Genomic DNA, 16,972 nt, shown 5'->3' on the forward strand with positions numbered 1-16,972 from the left:
TCTCCATGAGAGCAAGGACTTTATCTTGTTCATGGTATCGCCAGAACCTAGAACAGGGCCCGTACACAGTAGACCCTCTACTATTTGCATAATGAGTAAATGAATGACTGAATGAATGACACAGTCTTCTCAAGGATGGATGAAGATAACCCCCCCAAATGCCCATCATTCAGCTGTGGCCCTAATTGGCACGCTCTCCTCCCACTCTCACCCAAGCACAAGTCCCCTCAGAAACTCAGAGGGCTCCTGATCTCACCATCCAAGCCAGGACCAAGTCTTCAGCCTGCTGTGAAATAAGGACATTTTCAAATGGAAATGTCCTCCCGAAAAGCTACGGGGTGGGGGTGGTGAGAGTATCTGGAAGAGCATTCCCCCACCCCCACATTCACGGAGGTTCTCCCCTGGGACTCCCACTGTTGCCTAGGAAACGGCTCTGCAAGGAGCAGCGGGCATTAACCCTTCAGCAACCAGGGGCAGCAGCCTGCCTCTGCAGCAGAGGCCCCAAACTTTTCCGGGGAAAGGAGACAAGGCTCTGACAGCCTCTTCATGGTCCCGCAGACCCGGACATTTATGGTAGTCATGGAGTTGAGGGGTAGGAGGAGGAAACAGGCTGTTGGGCCTCATTCTCCCAGGCAGAAGCCACATACTAGAACCCCACCTGCCCAGGTGCTGGGAGCAAGACATTCCTGAGTCCCTGTGCCCAGTAGTACCTCGTTGGTATCTATCTAGTCTAGGCCTGTGGAGGCTTGCGGAGGAGCGGCACCAAAGTGCCCACCCCCTCCCTGACCCTCAGGCCCCTCCCACACCTCCACTGTTCTTGGGACCCCTCACCAGTTAATCCACATTCCTCAGCCCAGTTCACCACATGCGACTGAACGGGGAAGAGGGACCTTAGCGGAAATCTTGGCTTTCCCTCCTATTCATTTGGTACATTAACTTCTTTGCACCTTGGATCTCTCATCCAGATTTTGGACATCACTGAAAATGCCCTAGTCAAGGCTGCCAATGGCCTCTGCTGCCAAGTCCATGTCTACTTCTTTGACGTTCCCATATTTTACAGTCCTCTCAACTCTTAACGCCCCACCCCACCCTCAGTCTTCTATTCCCTGTTAATTCTTTCCAGAATTTATTTCTTCCTGAAATCTCTTTTTTTTTAAATTTTATTTATTTATTTATGGCTGTGTTGGGACTTCGTTTCTGTGCGAGGGCTTTCTCTAGTTGTGGCAAGTGGGGGCCACTCCTCATCGCGGTGCGCGGGCCTCTCACTATCGCGGCCTCTCTTGTTGCGGAGCACAGGCTCCAGACGCGCAGGCTCAGTAATTGTGGCTCACGGGGCTAGCTGCTCCGTGGCATGTGGGATCTTCCCAGACCAGGGCTCGAACCCATGTCCCCTGCATTGGCAGGCAGATTCTCAACCACTGCACCACCAGGGAAGCCCTTTCTTCCTGAAATCTTCTTATCTATTACTTTACTATTTACTTTATTTATTTACTTTACTATTTACTATTACTTATTATCTATTACATTACTTTTTTTGGGTTCCCTCAAGAGAGAAAGTTCTTTCTCTGCCTTGTTCACCAAAATAACTCCAGGCTTAAAATAATGACTAGCACATGGAAGTTACTTGAGAATGGGTTCTAGTAAAACTAGAGTGAAAAACAAAACAAGAAAAAGACATGGTGTCTTGGGAACAGTGCTTCTAACCTAGGAGGGCAGTAAAGGGAAGTCCCATGATGACAGCTATGCAGTAACTACTGTAGGCTACAGCAGGAATAAGAGTCCAGAAGAGTTTCTGGCAGGGAAAAAAAAAAAGTAGGCTTCACGCAACAGAGAGTGAAATTCAGATGCTAAATAACCTTGAGGACTGGAAGGCACATTATTCTTTGGTCAATGAGAAAAGAAAGGCAATTAGAAACTCCAGGAAAAACAAAAAGTTATTTTAAGAAGTCTTGGACTCAATATTAATATGTGGCATAATTTAGAACAATCAGTGGGGTATACGAAAAGGAGAAAATCCACTTGGCCTTGCTGCAAAGATCATTCTCATTTGAGTGGCCAGGGATCAAGAGAGCAGACCAATAGAATAGGAAGTATAATCTTAGCAAACTGTTTGGCCCTGAGGAAAATTGTATTTAATGACAACTAATAACATATCCTGAATACTTATATGCCAAACAAGGTTTTAAGAGCTTTGCATATAATACCTAATCCTCACAACTCTCTAAGGTACATATTATCATTATCCCTATTTTATAGATGAGGAAGGTGAGGCTTGACATAGTAAATAAGTAAATAAGTTTTCTGAGGTCATACAGCTAGTGGAAGAGCTGAACTCAGACCCAGGCCTGTGAGACCCAGAGGTCCACTCCCCAGAGCTGGCACTAGAAGCCTGGCCATTTGACCTTCAGGCCCCAATCCTTCTTGTCAAGAAGCATAGGATACCATGTGTGCACACATGTATGCACGAATGTACACACACACACACACCCCTGGGAGCCAGGATGCAAAGCCACAGAGTAACAGGGCTGGTCCAGGCTGGGAAGCCAGAGCAGGGCCTTACCTTCCTGCAGTCTTTGCAGAACACCGATGAGCTGCCCAGGAAGCCCAGCACCTCCCCACAGAGCAGACACTGGGAGAGGCCATTCCCCATCACATTGCGCCTCATGGTCTCCAGCCGCTCCACCAGCCGCCTGCAGCACAGGACACAGAGTCAGATGGCACGTGCTTCCTGTCTCCAACCAGACCCCTGCCCAGGCGCGGCTGCCACGGGGCCCCAGTACTATACCACTTCCTGGGGGTTGGTTCCCTCACCTGGGGTACTGTTCCCTGCCCCATCCCTTCCCCTGGCTAACTCCTAATCATTCACTCACTCACCAACCATTAACTGGGCACCTACAACATGCCAGACACTGGGAATATTGTAGCAAACAAGCCAGAGATGGACACGGTCCCTGTTCTTATGGAATTTATGTTCAATGAAGGGAGAAAGTCCACAAACAAGCAAACTGACTTCAGAGGGGGGAGTGTTATGAAATAAAATAAGTGGGGCTGGGAGGGGGCAGGGCATGTTTGATGGTGATTCGTGAAGGCCTCTCTGTGGACATCTGAACTGAGAGGTAGAGGATGACAAGGACCAAACATGTGAAGAGCTGGGCGAGCAGCAAGTACAAACAGCAAGGCCCTGGCGCATTAGAACGGTAAGAAGGCCGGGGGGCTACACTGCCTGGGATAAAGGAGGCTGGAGGGGCGAGGAGGGGCCAGGTTACACGGGGTTTGTAGGTTGGATTGGTTTTTGAAGTTTGGATTGTTTTCTAAGATCAACGCGAACCCACTGAAGAGTTTTAAGTAGAGGAATGATCTGATCTAAGTGACTTTTCTAAAAGCTCCCTCTAGCCGTTGTGGGAAGCTGGGATTACAGGGGGAGTCCGGGGAGGAAGCCGGCAGGAGGCGGCGGGAGGGCTGGGGAAGGTGGACGGGGAGCAGGACGGGCTGTATTTCAGAGTCATTGTGGATGGATTTGGGGGAGGAGAGGTAAGAGAAGGATCCAGGAAGGAATAGAGGCTTTTGGCTTAAGCATCTGGGTGGACGGAGAAGCTAGAGGGAGAAAGAGAAAAAGGTCCTCTTTGAAACCTGCTGAGCCCAGGATAGGTGCCTTTCCTTGAGTCCCACGGCGCCCCAGCCCACCGTGACCCCTGTTTCATGACAACCTGTCATACAACACTGCCACGCCCACAACACGCGGCCACTTCTGCTTCGGTTTTATTGGCCGCTGTGTCTCCAGTGCCCAGTGGATTCCCAGTGAAAATTCTTGAATGCATGGAAGATGGGGTGTGGGTACGTTATGTCCTGTAACTCTCACAACGGCCCAGTGCAGAGGATGCTGTTTTCCCCCCCACTTTAAAGGTGAGAAGATTGAGGCTCCGAGATGTGAAGTCACTTGCCAGCATTGCACAACTCCTCAGAGGTAGAGCCAGGGCCACACTCAGGCCACCCCAAGTCTCATGGCAACTCCACCCTCTCCCCTGGGGTGATCAGGCCCTGCCTGGGGGCCGACGGAGGGCGGACTGGGCGCCGAGGCTGCCTCTGCCCACCTGCCCTCCAGCTGGCACTCCTGACTTCCACAGGAATCACCGTCCCTCTTCCAGGGACCTGCAGGGTTCCGGGAGCAAAGCCGAGTTCGGCCCTGGCCTGACCCACTTGTTTTTTGGGGACCCCCTCTCCGTACAGCCCTGTGACTCCCACTCATGGAAACACACAGGATGCGCCTCCTCCCTCTGGGATGATTAACTGCCTCCTGGGCCATTCCTGCCCCAGCCAAACCCAGCGCTCACAGCCAGGGCCAGACGATGTGGGCAGCACAGGGAAGGCAAAGATAGCAGCTCAGATGGACGGGAGGGGGGCGCAAATGCTTCCCACAGCTGCGGGGAGCCCACGGGGGACACCCCTCACCAGCTCCCAGCACGCCCTCCTGGGGGAGCCTGAGGGATGTGGTGCTGGCCCATCAGCACAGGCACCTCGGAGACCTGCAGAGCTTTGCAGGACCCTTGGGCTAGGCCTGAGAGAGGGAGGGGCCCCAGCCAGGTGCGGTGGGGAGAAAAGAGCAAAGGACAACTAGTCTGTCAGATACAAACCCTTTTTGTAATGAAATGGTAGTAATATGTCAGTATTATGGAGGCACAGACAACAAACTGTTTGGACAGCAGTGGTCTTTGTAGTGGTTTCACTTTCTAGAACCGTGCATTTCTACAATGTCTGACTTTTTAAAAATGATCATCTATTTAATAGAAAAAGATAAATAGAAAAAGAACAAGGAAACCAGAATCAAATTAATTCCTGCCAGTGCCCTGCATTTATGTTTTCCTCCTCGTGCCTGCCTGTGCTTTTCAGATTGTCTAGGAAGTATGAATTGCTTTTGTAATTAAACAACAAAAAAGATACAACAAAACTGAAGACTATGTAGGAGACAGCTCTGGATGCCGGAGGCCGGAAGGGCTTAGAATAAGCTGGAGAGAGGCTCCTGTGGGCCTTTGATGAGAGAACCCACAGTTCAGCCTCCACGTCAATCCCTCCCCTGGCTGAACCACAGTGACCCTCCTTTGTGCAGAGCTACACAGACCTTAACGTGTTTGACGGCACTCATTCATCCTCCCCACAGCCTGGGGCCCACACATCAGCTGCTATCCCCATCTTACAGAGGGGTATACTGAGGCTTGGACAGGCTGGGTTAGGAATCGCACGCCAGGGGTGTTCAGGCAGAGCTGACTCACTCCCAGTGAAAAGCTGGAACTAGAAGCCAGGGCACCAGACGCCCAGCCCACTGATCTGGACTAAATGCCCTTGCTTCCCTCTCCACGGCCTCACTCCTGCCCCATCTTGGGAGCAGCCCTTACCCGATTCTCTGCTGTTCCAGGACGTCAAGCCGCTCGGCCCTCTGGATGACCTGCAGGATGGCCTCCACCTCGGCTGGGCTGAGGCACTGGCTCTTCCTCTGCTTCTCTGTCTGGTAGGTGTGCACAGACCAGCCCGTCTGCAACCTTGAGAGAGGACAACACAGAAGTGCAACCCCAGTGCAAACTGGCATCCCCGCCACATCCACAAAGGTCCCCTGAGCACAGTCTGTGTGTGAGGGGCAAGGGGTTCAGACACCAGCCTCCAAACGCTGCCTCTGCCACCCGCCAGCTCCCGGGTCCCACAAGGATAGCAGCACCCCCTTAGCACCTCGGGGGGGCTGGGGGGAGACAGGAGCATGGAATGTGCCAAAGGCCATGGCCACAGCATGAGTGGTTTCAAGGGAACAGCACTGAAGATGACCAAGAGAAGAATGAACACCCGGATCTGAGTTGTACAAGAAGGTGAGATGGAGTTTACTGTGGGACAGGAAAGACTGGTAATTAGGTTAAAAACAAGCGCTGAGGATAAATGGATATTCATGCAGCATTTTGAAAACAAGAGGGATCCAGGGCAGGAGGGTAACGCAGCACAGGAGGAGCGGTGAGGGCCGGCCAGTGTGGCGAGGCGGGGCTGGGCCCCGGCCCAGAGCCCCAGGACTGAGGGGAAGAACTCCAACGCTTTCTGTTTTTCTGGATGGTGAGAGTGGCAGCAGTGGACCAAGCCCCAACTCCCTGCCCTGGGGCCCAGCTTCTTCCAGACTTTCTGCGCCAGGTGGTGGGAACACAGAGACGGACAAGGTGGCAAGGTCACTGCCCTCCAGAACTACAATATTCTGGGGGAGACGGATGCTCGATCAGTTACAAAAATATTTATTTACTGAAAAATTCTGAGAGCGATTCATTCGATACCTATTTATTGAGCATCCACTGTGATGCCAGGCTCGCTAGGTGCTGGGACAAGCCACTGGGCAGGCCACGCAGGTGGGCGTGAGGAGGATGTACAAATAAGGGGAATTGACCCAGGCAGGGGAGCAGCTCTAGAAGGGCTCCACTAGGGCTTCCCTGGTGGCGCAGTGGTTGAGAGTCCGCCTGCCAATGCAGGGGACGCGGGTTCGTGCCCCGGTCCGGGAAGATCCAACATGCCGCAGAGGGGCTGGGCCTGTGAGCCATGGCCGCTGAGCCTGCGCGTCTGGAGCCTGTGCTTCACAACGGGAGAGGCCACAGCAGTGAGAGGCCCGCGTAACGCAAAAAAAAAAAAAAAAAAAAAAAAAAGAAGGGCTCCCCTAAAGAAGAGGCAACAGACAAGAGATTGTGACACAGGATACAGGGCAGGAAGGTGAGGGTGTGGACGCCTTCCTAGTGGTTCCCTGAAACGGATGGACACTGGTGGCCTCACGTCACCACTCAGTGCAGCTCTCGCATCCAAGCACTGCCGACGCTGTATAAGTTAGGAGAGCTACAAAGCGTGTCCTTTCTCTGTGAGTAGAGAGAAAGCCATCCCAGGCTGGTTAAGGTGAAGGACTCAGATTCTGAAGCCCAATGGGTGGTCTCATCTTATGGCCCTGCCCTTTCCCAGGTATGAGAACTTGGACAGCTGCTCACCCTTGATTGCCTGATCTGTCTCTTTAAGGGATGCCAGGAAGGTGAAAGAAGGAGGGTATATAAAGTGCTCTGTACATAGCAGATGCCCAGTTGCTGAGTAAGTGGCAGTTAGTGATGGTTTTTATAATGATCGTGGGTGAGACCATTAGGAACAGCTTAACCAAAGAGGTAGCATTTGTGCTGGGTTTTGCAGGATGAATAGGAGCTCCCCCAATGGAAGCAGGGAGTTGGCATTCAGGCAAAGGACACTGAACGGGCAAAGGCATGAAGGCATAAAGTAACGTGCTGCATTGGAGAGGTCCAGACTTCTAGACTGCCTATTTCTCCAATTTAAAAAAATGCCTTGGTACAAACTACTGTGTATCAAATAAATAAGCTACAAGGATATACTGTACAGCACAGGGAATATAGCCAATAATTTTTACAATAACTTCAAATGGAGGATAATCTATAAAATATTGAATCACTACATTGTACACCTGAAACAAATATAATACTGTAAATCGACTATACTTCAATTTTAAAAAATACCTTGCCCTAGACTAATACTTTTTTAAGTGACCCTCACAGAGCTGAGGAAGGCAAAGAATGGGAACGGGGCAGGACTGGTGGGGACAGGAAGGGAGGCCAGGCCTTGGAGTGGGCAGGGGTACACATTCACCTGTCCCTGGCTGCAGGGATTTGTAACACTCTCCTTTAAGGAGCCTGGCATTACAAGGCAGCACACCCCGGGGAGGAGATAAAAGGTGCTATGGGCTTCCCTGGTGGCGCAGTGGTTAAGAATCTGCCTGCCAATGCAGGGGACACGGGCTCGAGCCCTGGCCCGGGAACATCCCACAAGCCGCAGAGCAACTAAGCACGTGCGCCACAACTACTGAGCCCGCGTACCGCAACTACTGAATCCCACGCACCTAGAGCCCGTCCTCCGCAACAAGAGAAGCCACTGCAATGAAAAGCCCGCACACCGCAACGAAGAATAGCCCCCGCTCGCCGCAACTAGAGAAAGCCTGCGTGCAGCAACAAAGACCTAACTCAGCCAAAAATAAATAAATAAATAAAAGGTGCTACAACCGCTTCTGGCTGCTGCTGAGCGCAAGACCAGGTCACGGAGAGCCAAAGGGAATGCCGGCGGGATCACCAGGGGTCACACTGGGCCCTCCTACAAGAGCCCAGCTCACGTCAGCTCCTCACATCCAGCCACGGAGGACGCATCATCTCGCCTGGTGTCAGAGGAGAGAGGGAGAGAGGACGGTTCCACCCCTGGTCTCTCCCCCACAGGGGTCACATGGGGGCTAAAAGAGCCGAGCCATCCCAGTGAGCGGGACAAATTAACTGTGGTGCAAAGAGTCCTGCAAATCACGCAGGCCTCCACTCTTCTTGGGCATTTCAGATTCATTTCTCTACCCTCTTTTGATGTTTCAGCTCTGTTCCCTGCAGGCTCACAATGTTTAACCGCAAATTTCTTGAACTTGGTCCCATTTGGGAAATGCTGGCTCCTGTACCCAGCACGACTTGACAGATGAAGAGGCACTCTTGGGCTTATTTGACCCCAGGGACTCCCAACTCCCTGGAGGGACAGGAAGAGACTGGAAGGCTGGAGAGGCATCTGGGAGCCCCTGGTCTCCAGCCACGGAGGGGGGCAGTGGGTGGAGATGGGCTGATCTAACTACAGCCGAGGGGTCACCAGGCTGAGAGATAACAGGAAAACTGGGGGCAAACCAGAACAAGAGAGACCCTGACACGAGCACGGCAGAGACCTGGGATGCTTCAAGGCTGGTTGTGTGTTTCAGCCCAGAGGGCAGCTCTTCATAAATTAGACAAGCCTTTGGTCTGTCAACTCAACTATGAAGTGGGCATCCAGAGATCAAAGGCTCCCTGCTGCCAGGGACTCAGGGGCTGAAGGCTCAGTGATGGGGGATTTATACTCTTAACAGAGAAGGTAAAGGAAGTGGCCTGGCTCCCTGGAGCCTATTGTGATCGAAAGAACACAGGTGTGGGGTCAGATGGACCCAGGGGAGTCCCAGGCCTGCCACTGACAAGGCGGGTGACTTGGGTGAGGACCTCAGCCTCACTGTCCTCATCTGAGAAATGGGAACACATTCCATACGGCAGTTAAATGAATGAATGGCTGTTAGGCGCCCAGCTCAGCGCCAGGAGTGTGGTGTGTATTCGATGGGCACTTGTCTCCAAATTGCTCTTTCTGGAGGCCTGGGATTGAATCTTCTCAAAGAAAGGAGGGGATTTAGGAGGGGGGAGGGAAGGGAGGGCCCGGCCAAGCCCTAGAGGTACTCACTTGGCTCGCAGGGCAAGCTGCCGATCATTGGGGCAAACCCACTGATCATTCCCACTGCCGAAGATGGTGTCGGCCATGACTTGGAGCACCCAGCCAGGGTGTGGAGTCACATCTGAGGGGAGAAGAGGGAAGAAGAAAGAGCGTGTCATTGGCTGGGTGTCACTGGCAGACAGGGTCCCTCAGACACCCAAAACCGGTACTTCCAACCTATCCCTGTCGGTTGCCGGCCCCTGCCCCGTCCCCACCCCGTCCCCGAGGATGTCTGGAATCTCACCAGCAGAATCACTCCTCCAGCTAAATGCTATTCCCTCAAAGCTCCTCTTTCAAAAGACTCGTGATTCTGGGAGGGGTAGCTAGGTGGATCACGCAGCTAAGTGACAAGGTTGGACTTGATTGGCAGGATGTCAAAGGGACAGAATTGGAGAGGAGAAAAGAGGCACACCTCAGCAGTTTTCAACGTAGCGGGCAAGCCCCAAGGGCGCTTGATCCCTGCACCCTCCAAGTACTTCCCCTGTTTTACTTCATGGGGACCACGATGAAAATGGTCCCCTTGGGAATCCTGCAGGGAGGAGACCCTGCTCCAGAGCTTGCTGGTGGCTTAACTTGTGCAGCCGAGCTTAGCTGGCTTTCTCCTTGCCACCAAGGACGTGTGTTGGTGGGGAGAGTAAGGAGGGGAAGGGAGAGGGAGGAGTTTGAGGGAATCCCAATCCCAGAGCAAAGACGAGGGGCAGCACTGAGTTATCCACACTCCTCTGGTCTAATCCCCTCCAGGCCAGTGGTTCTCAAACACAGGACTCCTTTACACGCTTAAAAATCACTGAGGTTGGAAATTAGTCTGGCCGTTCCTTAAATGCTACACAGAGTTACCACAAGACCCAGAAAGGACTTTGAAGTATAAACACAATAGAACAGAAAACGTATGTCCACATATGAAATTGTACATGAATATTCACAGCAGCATTATTCATAACAGCCAAAAAGTGGAAACAATTCAAATGTCCACTAACTGATGAATGGATAAAATGTGTACAATGGAAAATTGTTTGGTCATAAAAGGGAATGGAGTGCTGACACAGGCTACACAACATGGATGAACCCTGAAAACACGCTAAGTGAAAGAAGCCAGTTACAAAAGACCACATATTGTATGGTTCTATTTATATAAAATGTCCAGAATGGGCCGATCCATAGAGACAGAAAGTAGATTAGTGGTTGCCAGGGGCTGGGGGTGGAGGGGAGGGAGGAATGGGAGTGACTGCTAACGGGCTCAGGGTTTCTTTTTTGGATGATGAGAACGTTCTGGAATTAGAGAGTGGTGATGGTTGCACAACTTTGTGAATTCACTGAAACCACTGCCTTGTACCCTTTAAATGTCTGAATTTTACGGTATGTGAACTACATCTCATTAAACTGTTATAAAAAAATTCTTGAGAACTCCAAATGCTATGGGCTATAGCTATTGATATTTACCATATGAGAAATGAACACTGAGAAAAAATTTTAATTGTCAATGCATCAAAAAATAATAAACCCATGAGATGCTCACATATTTTATATAAAAACTATATGTTCAAAACAAAAACAGTTAGTGAGAATAATGGTATTGTTTTGCATTTTTACAAACCTATGGTAATGTTTGGCTAAACAAAAGTCAGTTTCATCTCTGCCATTTCATTCAATCTTTTGTGATATGTAGATTTGTTAAAGTACATGAGGGACATCCAGACTCTCACAGATACATGCTATAGCTGGGCAAGGGTGGAGTATTTTAATAGCCTTCCCAGGTAATTGTGGACATGCTTATTTCATACTGTACCCAAACTCAACAGATGGTAGTTTCTTAAAGATTAGTTCCAATGTGGCATTCATGCCAATGAACTTTTCACCTGTATATTTGTGAGAGAACTTGACCAAGTGTATTATTTTTATTACTAAAATAGTTTTTACTTTGTGGACCCCCCCGAAAGGCGTTGGGAACACCCAGAGATCCCTGGACCGTGGTTTGAGAACTATTGTTCTAGACCAATGTCACCTATTTCTGTGATGACCAGCAGGGGGCAGCGTGCAGACTGCAGCTAACTGACCCACTCAGGGACCACCAAGCCCACTACCTTGACCGCAGTGGGCTCTCTATTCCACTCGGCTGATCCAGGCACCCACTCCCCATTGTCAGCCACCTTGAGAGCGAGACCTGAGTTAACCCAGGTCCCAAAGAGTCGCGTGTGGAGTCCCCATGGCCAGGCCCCGTGCTGGGAGGGCTGCTGGTGCCACCGTCACCAAAGGCCTCCTCACATTTAAAGTCTTGACCTTCTCCCAAAGGAGACTCACATCCAGTCCAGGAAAACACAGGTGGGCTCAAAAATGAGACGCTCATCAAACAGCTTTAAACCAGTCCCATTTCAGCTACAATTTGTTTTGCTGTTTTTTTAATAAGTTCTGTTATCTCGTGAATAGCGCAGTCACACTGCTGCATGGGTGTGAAAAGCATTACCCTGTTCCAAGTAAACATTTAAAACACACTCATCTCAGTAGCCCTGTTTCCTTATTATTTTAAAAAAATATTCTGGGAGCTTCAAGAAATGGAAGTGATGCGGTGTCCCTAATGGGGACAGGCTGTGCCCAGGGTTAACTAGGTGTCCATCACCTCATAGGCACTGCCATTCCTGCCGTGGCCTGCAGGGGGCACCGTGTCTCGGGCCACTGCTCCCAGCACTAGAAGGCCCTGAGCCTTCCTGCCCACCAGGCACCCTCACAAAAGCAGGGATGCACCAGTGGTGACCCAGAGGGAGGGGCAAGCCGGGGAATCTCAGGGTGGGAATTCCATCATCTGCAGAAGCTTCTGAACCAAAAGGGAGCGGAGCGGAGCCGGGGGAGGAGGTGGGAAGAAAGGAGAGACCCTGTGCTCTCAGGCTCGAACCTTCACCTCCTTTACAGCGGGACAGGTAGGGACGTCCAGGAGACGGCAGCAAACACAGGTGGAGAAGCAGCAGCGCCTCACGGCCCCAAACACGTCACCCCCAAGTGAACCTCCAAACAATGAACTTCGCTTGTCCCCTTTGGGTCACTTCTGGGTTTTTTTTTTGTTTTTTTTTTTGATGTGGACCATTTTAAAAGTCTTTATTGAATTTGTTACAATATTGCTTCTGGTTTATGTTTTGGTTTTTGGCCGCAAGGTATGTGGGATTTTAGCTCCCCGACCAGGGTTCAAACCCATACACCCTGCATTGGAAAGTGAAGTCTTAAACACTGGACCGCCAGGGAAGTCCCTGGGTCACTTCTTAGGGGGCCAGAGTTTTGGGATCACTGACAAGAGAACCCCCAAACTAACATTTATCTGTCCTCTGACCCATCTGAGGTCTATTCCTTTCCTTTGCTTTATTTTTTTTAACTTGAGCCAAAATGACTCTGCAGCCACCCACAGGCTCTGTTCTGTTCTTCCTCAATCTAATTATTTTTTGTTGGGCAGAAGAAAAAAGAATGAGGATGAGAGACTGAGAAAAGGTCACACCTATGCGGGTCTGCCAACCCTTAACCAATACTATTTCTGCATCGGGTCACGTTGCACTGTAAGTATGAAGGGAAAGGTTTCGTAGCAGTGAGGATCACTCAACTAGGAGAGAAAAGACCTGGAAAGTCCGGCTTTTATGCAAACTTACTGGAAGACCAGGAACCATCAGTTATTTTCCCTGGGCCTCAGTTTCCCCATCGGTACCCGACGGAGCTGAGACAGACAGGCTGGAGGGATTGCCCTGGGCAATTCCAACAGATTCCCACCCGCTGAGTTGCAGGAGGGATGCAGGGATAGCAGGCGGGGGACTGGAGAAGGATCCTGGGGTGGGAGGTTGGTCGCTGCTCCAACCTGGTGGGGGGATCTGAGTCCCCACCCCAGCCTGGTCCCCGGGGCAGGGAGGAGGAGGCATCCTGGGTCTCCCACCCATCTCGCTTCTGGAGCTTTGAGGAAGATGAGCCCACGGAGCCAAACACGTCAGAGAGGCCCAGGGAGATGAGAGAGAGGTCCCCTCCCGGGGCCTGGGGCCTTGGGCGCTGGTGGCAGGGTCTTCGACGATGGTAAGCTCGCGGCCGAACATCTCCACAGCGGTGGCTCCGAGCAAGAACTCAGGCCCCGTCCAGGGACTGAGGTGCCTGCCCCGGGCTGTGGCTGGCCCCTCGGAAGGCACAGCTGTCCCTCGCCCACGCGGAGCAATCGCGGGACAGGTGGTGGGAGGGGAAGGGTAGCCTGGGGAAACATGTCTTAGGAAACTGCGGACAGAGTCAGCTTAGGATCCCCAAACCCCTGCAGACTGAGCTGGCTGCCAGCTCCTCGCCCGCCAGTCGGCCCCTGCCCCCGGCTGCCCGCACCCCCTCTTCTGCCAAGCTGTGTGCTCACTGCCACCCAACACACCTCCTGGGTTCTGCTCCACCTCCGGCGGGGGCCTCGAGGAGGAACAGGGCAGGAGGTGCCCTTCCCAAGGTCCAGGCCCTCTTAAGAGCTGGGTCCTTCAGACTTCCAAAGAGCAGTGCATGTGAGCTGAACACGGACCGCACCCTTGTACTGACACACTTCGATCTGTCCTGGACAAAAATCAGATGATGAGGTGACTTCCCTGGTGGCACAGTGGGTAAGACTCTGCACTCCCAAAGCAGGGGGCCCGGGTTCAATCCCTGGTCAGGGAACTAGATCCCACATGCATGCCGCAACTAAGAGTTCGCATGCCACAACAGAGGAGCTGGCAAGCCGCAACTAAGACCCGGAGCAACCAAATAAAGAAAGAAATTAAAAAAAAAAAAAAAAAGAATGGGATTTTTGCATAAGAGAGGTAGAGATCCAACTTGAAAAAAAAAAAAAATCAAATGATGAGGGACCAAAACGGGGGCTTAAAGAAGGTAAGTAAAAAGCAGGAAGGCGAACCCACACATTCACAAGTGGAAATGGCCCAGGGCCTGGAGCGGAGCAGAGGCAGTGGGGGCTGCAGGCGGAGGGCTGCAGGGGGCTCTAGCCTTGCTCTAAATGAGGGGAGAAGCGGCACCTGGGGCCCGGCCTGTCTCGGAGGCCCTTCCGGCTGTGAGAGGGGAGAGGCTGAAGGATGGGTGTGTGTGTGTGTGTGCGCACACGCACGTGTTCGTGGGCTCCCGGGGGGGCCTGCATCCTCTCTCCATCCCTGCACAGGGCCGGCTACAAAGTAGGTGTTTAGTGAATAAACTGCAGTGGAGCTGATTTCATCAGACAAATCACCTTTCTCAGACAAGCAGGAAGTCAGACAACAAGCCAGACACGCTCGGAGCAGGGCGGGGCTCTCACTATGTTCTGTGGCCTGGTCACTCCCAGGCAGTCTGTTCCTCAGGATTCCCCACGTGGTAGTTAGCACCCAGGTGCTCTGTCTGAGCCGCCTCCCTGCAGAGGGGCCCAGCAGGGCCTCCGGGTGCCGCCTGCACCCCGCTGGGCAAGACAAGCTGAGCAGCACCCTCCCCAGCGCTTCTAAACCCTGCAGCACAAGGGCTCAGGGGACCCGTGGGGAGACAGAATCACAACTTGCCTGGTGCTGGTTTCTGGAGAAAATTCCTAGGGGGCAGAGGTTTGTGAGCCCCAGGAAACTTTCAAGGCAGATCTGTGAAAGCGAACATTCTTACTGGGAGATCAACTCTCCGCTCCTTAAAGCCAAAAGCGTGTCACCCTGGCGTTAGTTGCTGCAGGCAAATGATGGAGTCACAGCCGACTCCACTGGGCAACAGTCAAAATGCAAGCTCCCGTGGTCTCTCCCGGGCACTGCCAAATATGCGCCCTAAACGCACTCAGCACCCACCCCCAGATGAAGACTCACCATCTTCGTGTAAGATCGTCCCATGTTTTCCTAGGTGTCTGTGTACAGATTTTAAATAAAATTGGGTTCTTACTACACACGCTGTTTGCTCTGCTTTCTTATCATACTGCACTTTCTCACCTTATTAAAAGTCTTCAGAAACATGATTCTTAATTGTAACTTAGTATTCTGGATATATTTCATCATTTTCCTCCTGGGGGAGGCACACAGATTGTTTCCAATTTTATTCTATTATATTCAGCTTTCAAATGGATATCCTGGGAGAGAAATCTTTGTGCCCACTTCTGATTATTTCCTTAGGATAAATTCCCCAAAGGGAAAGGAAGTGTATTTTTTTTTGAAATGCACCTCCAAAGCGCATCTAGAATCATTCACTACAAAAAGTTCTGCTGCAGGCAGCTGTGTCCGGTCGGCCTCATGTGGACTTTTGTATTTTCAAACTCAGAACTCAGAGATGGAAGAATCTGTCTGTAAATCTCCAACAAGTTGCTTTTAATAATGTGTACAGGGGGCTTCCCTGGTGGCGCACTGGTTGAGAGTCCGCCTGCCGATGCAGGGGACACGGGTTCGTGCCCCGGTCCGGGAGGATCCTGCGTGCCGCGGAGCGGCTGGGCCCGTGAGCCATGGCCGCTGGGCCTGCGCGTCCGGAGCCTGTGCTCCGCAGCGGGAGAGGCCGCAGCGGTGGGAGACCCGCGTACTGCAAAAAAAAAAAAAAAAAAACCACCTCTTCTCTGCAAACATTCAAGTCTACTTAAAAGAAAGCTTCTCCCTCTTAATGGACTTTGTGGGCTTAGAACCTGGTGAAGCCACACCGGCCTGAGAGCCCGGTGACCCAGTGGTCAGGTAACACCTCGCCAGCCGAGTTCTCCCTACAGAGGGCTGGGGTCTCCACCTCCACACAGGCCCGCAGAGAAGAGGAAATGAAAACACAAGCCTGTAAACTCCAAAGAACAGCTCACATTACTGACCCAGGAAACCTTCCAAATCTTACAGTCTCTTTAACACAGCCTGGAAAACGTTTCTAGCCTGCAGCTGTCTCTGAGATGTACCAGATTCTGAAAAAGATACCGGAGGGCAAAACAACCTGCCCCTCGAGAGGATCACACGAGAGGATCACATCCACCCACGGAGGCTCTGCCCTGCCTACAGGACCACAGGGACAAGGACAGCTTGACACCAAGCAAGGACAACTCCTCATCGCCCACACCTTCTCCTGGTAGGGTTCTCTTTCCACCTTCAGACCCTGGTGTTTTCACCTCCTTGGTTTTATTTCAGGGAAACTTTCACTGGTACATACAACTGAGCCATGTCTGACGCCCCAGGCTGGGATGTGAATGGAAGAGCGTTCATGGAGCCGTAGGGTCTGGCCTCATGGGAAGAGCAGAGATGATACAGGGAGAACGGCGAGAAAGAGGCAGGGGGGATGGAAGGGCTGAAAGGAGCCGCAGGGTCTAGGAGGGGACACCACGTGCAAAGGCAAACACAAGTCACCAACAGGTGCAGGACGCCGGGTCCAAACAGCCACTGAGAGAGAACAAAAGTGCATCTTTCCACACAGGTGCAGGTGGGTCTTCTGGGAGTGGCTGAACCAGGATGAAGGAGACATGAGTCCCAGGCAAGAGCAGCAGCCATCCCACAGACTCAGAAGCAATAAGGAAATGTCATAAACCACCCAGTTAGGGAATGGATGTTACATGGCGTTACCATGGCAATAGATAACTGATACAAATGGCATTTGGTAGACAAAATCCCAACCCTGACCTCAATATCCTGCTGAGTCCAACCTCCCAGAGCTGTTTGGAGTTTGATTTGTAAACTGTGAGCAGTGGAAAAGCCAAAAGGCCAGATGAGGGAGGCAAAACAGAAGG

The 16,972-nt window shown here is 51.8% G+C and overlaps 1 protein-coding gene across 5 annotated transcripts in view; it reads right to left on the reverse strand.

Moving 5' to 3' along the window:
• RPH3AL (rabphilin 3A like (without C2 domains)) overlaps positions 1–16,972 on the reverse strand; it is a 142,146-nt gene that overhangs the window by 78,236 nt on the left and 46,938 nt on the right. For all 5 annotated transcript variants that reach the window (XM_060080694.1, XM_060080696.1, XM_060080693.1 and 2 more), the window contains exons 2-4: positions 9,286–9,397; positions 5,391–5,534; positions 2,561–2,690 (exon numbers count right to left, since the gene is read on the reverse strand). In XM_060080694.1, the coding sequence (XP_059936677.1) occupies positions 2,561–2,690; positions 5,391–5,534; positions 9,286–9,362 (351 nt within the window). In that variant the 5' untranslated portion in view covers positions 9,363–9,397. The remainder of the gene's footprint in view (positions 1–2,560; positions 2,691–5,390; positions 5,535–9,285; positions 9,398–16,972) is intronic.

This window comes from Mesoplodon densirostris, chromosome 18 (genome assembly GCF_025265405.1).
Source record: "Mesoplodon densirostris isolate mMesDen1 chromosome 18, mMesDen1 primary haplotype, whole genome shotgun sequence".
Classification (NCBI taxonomy): Eukaryota; Metazoa; Chordata; class Mammalia; order Artiodactyla; family Ziphiidae; genus Mesoplodon; species Mesoplodon densirostris.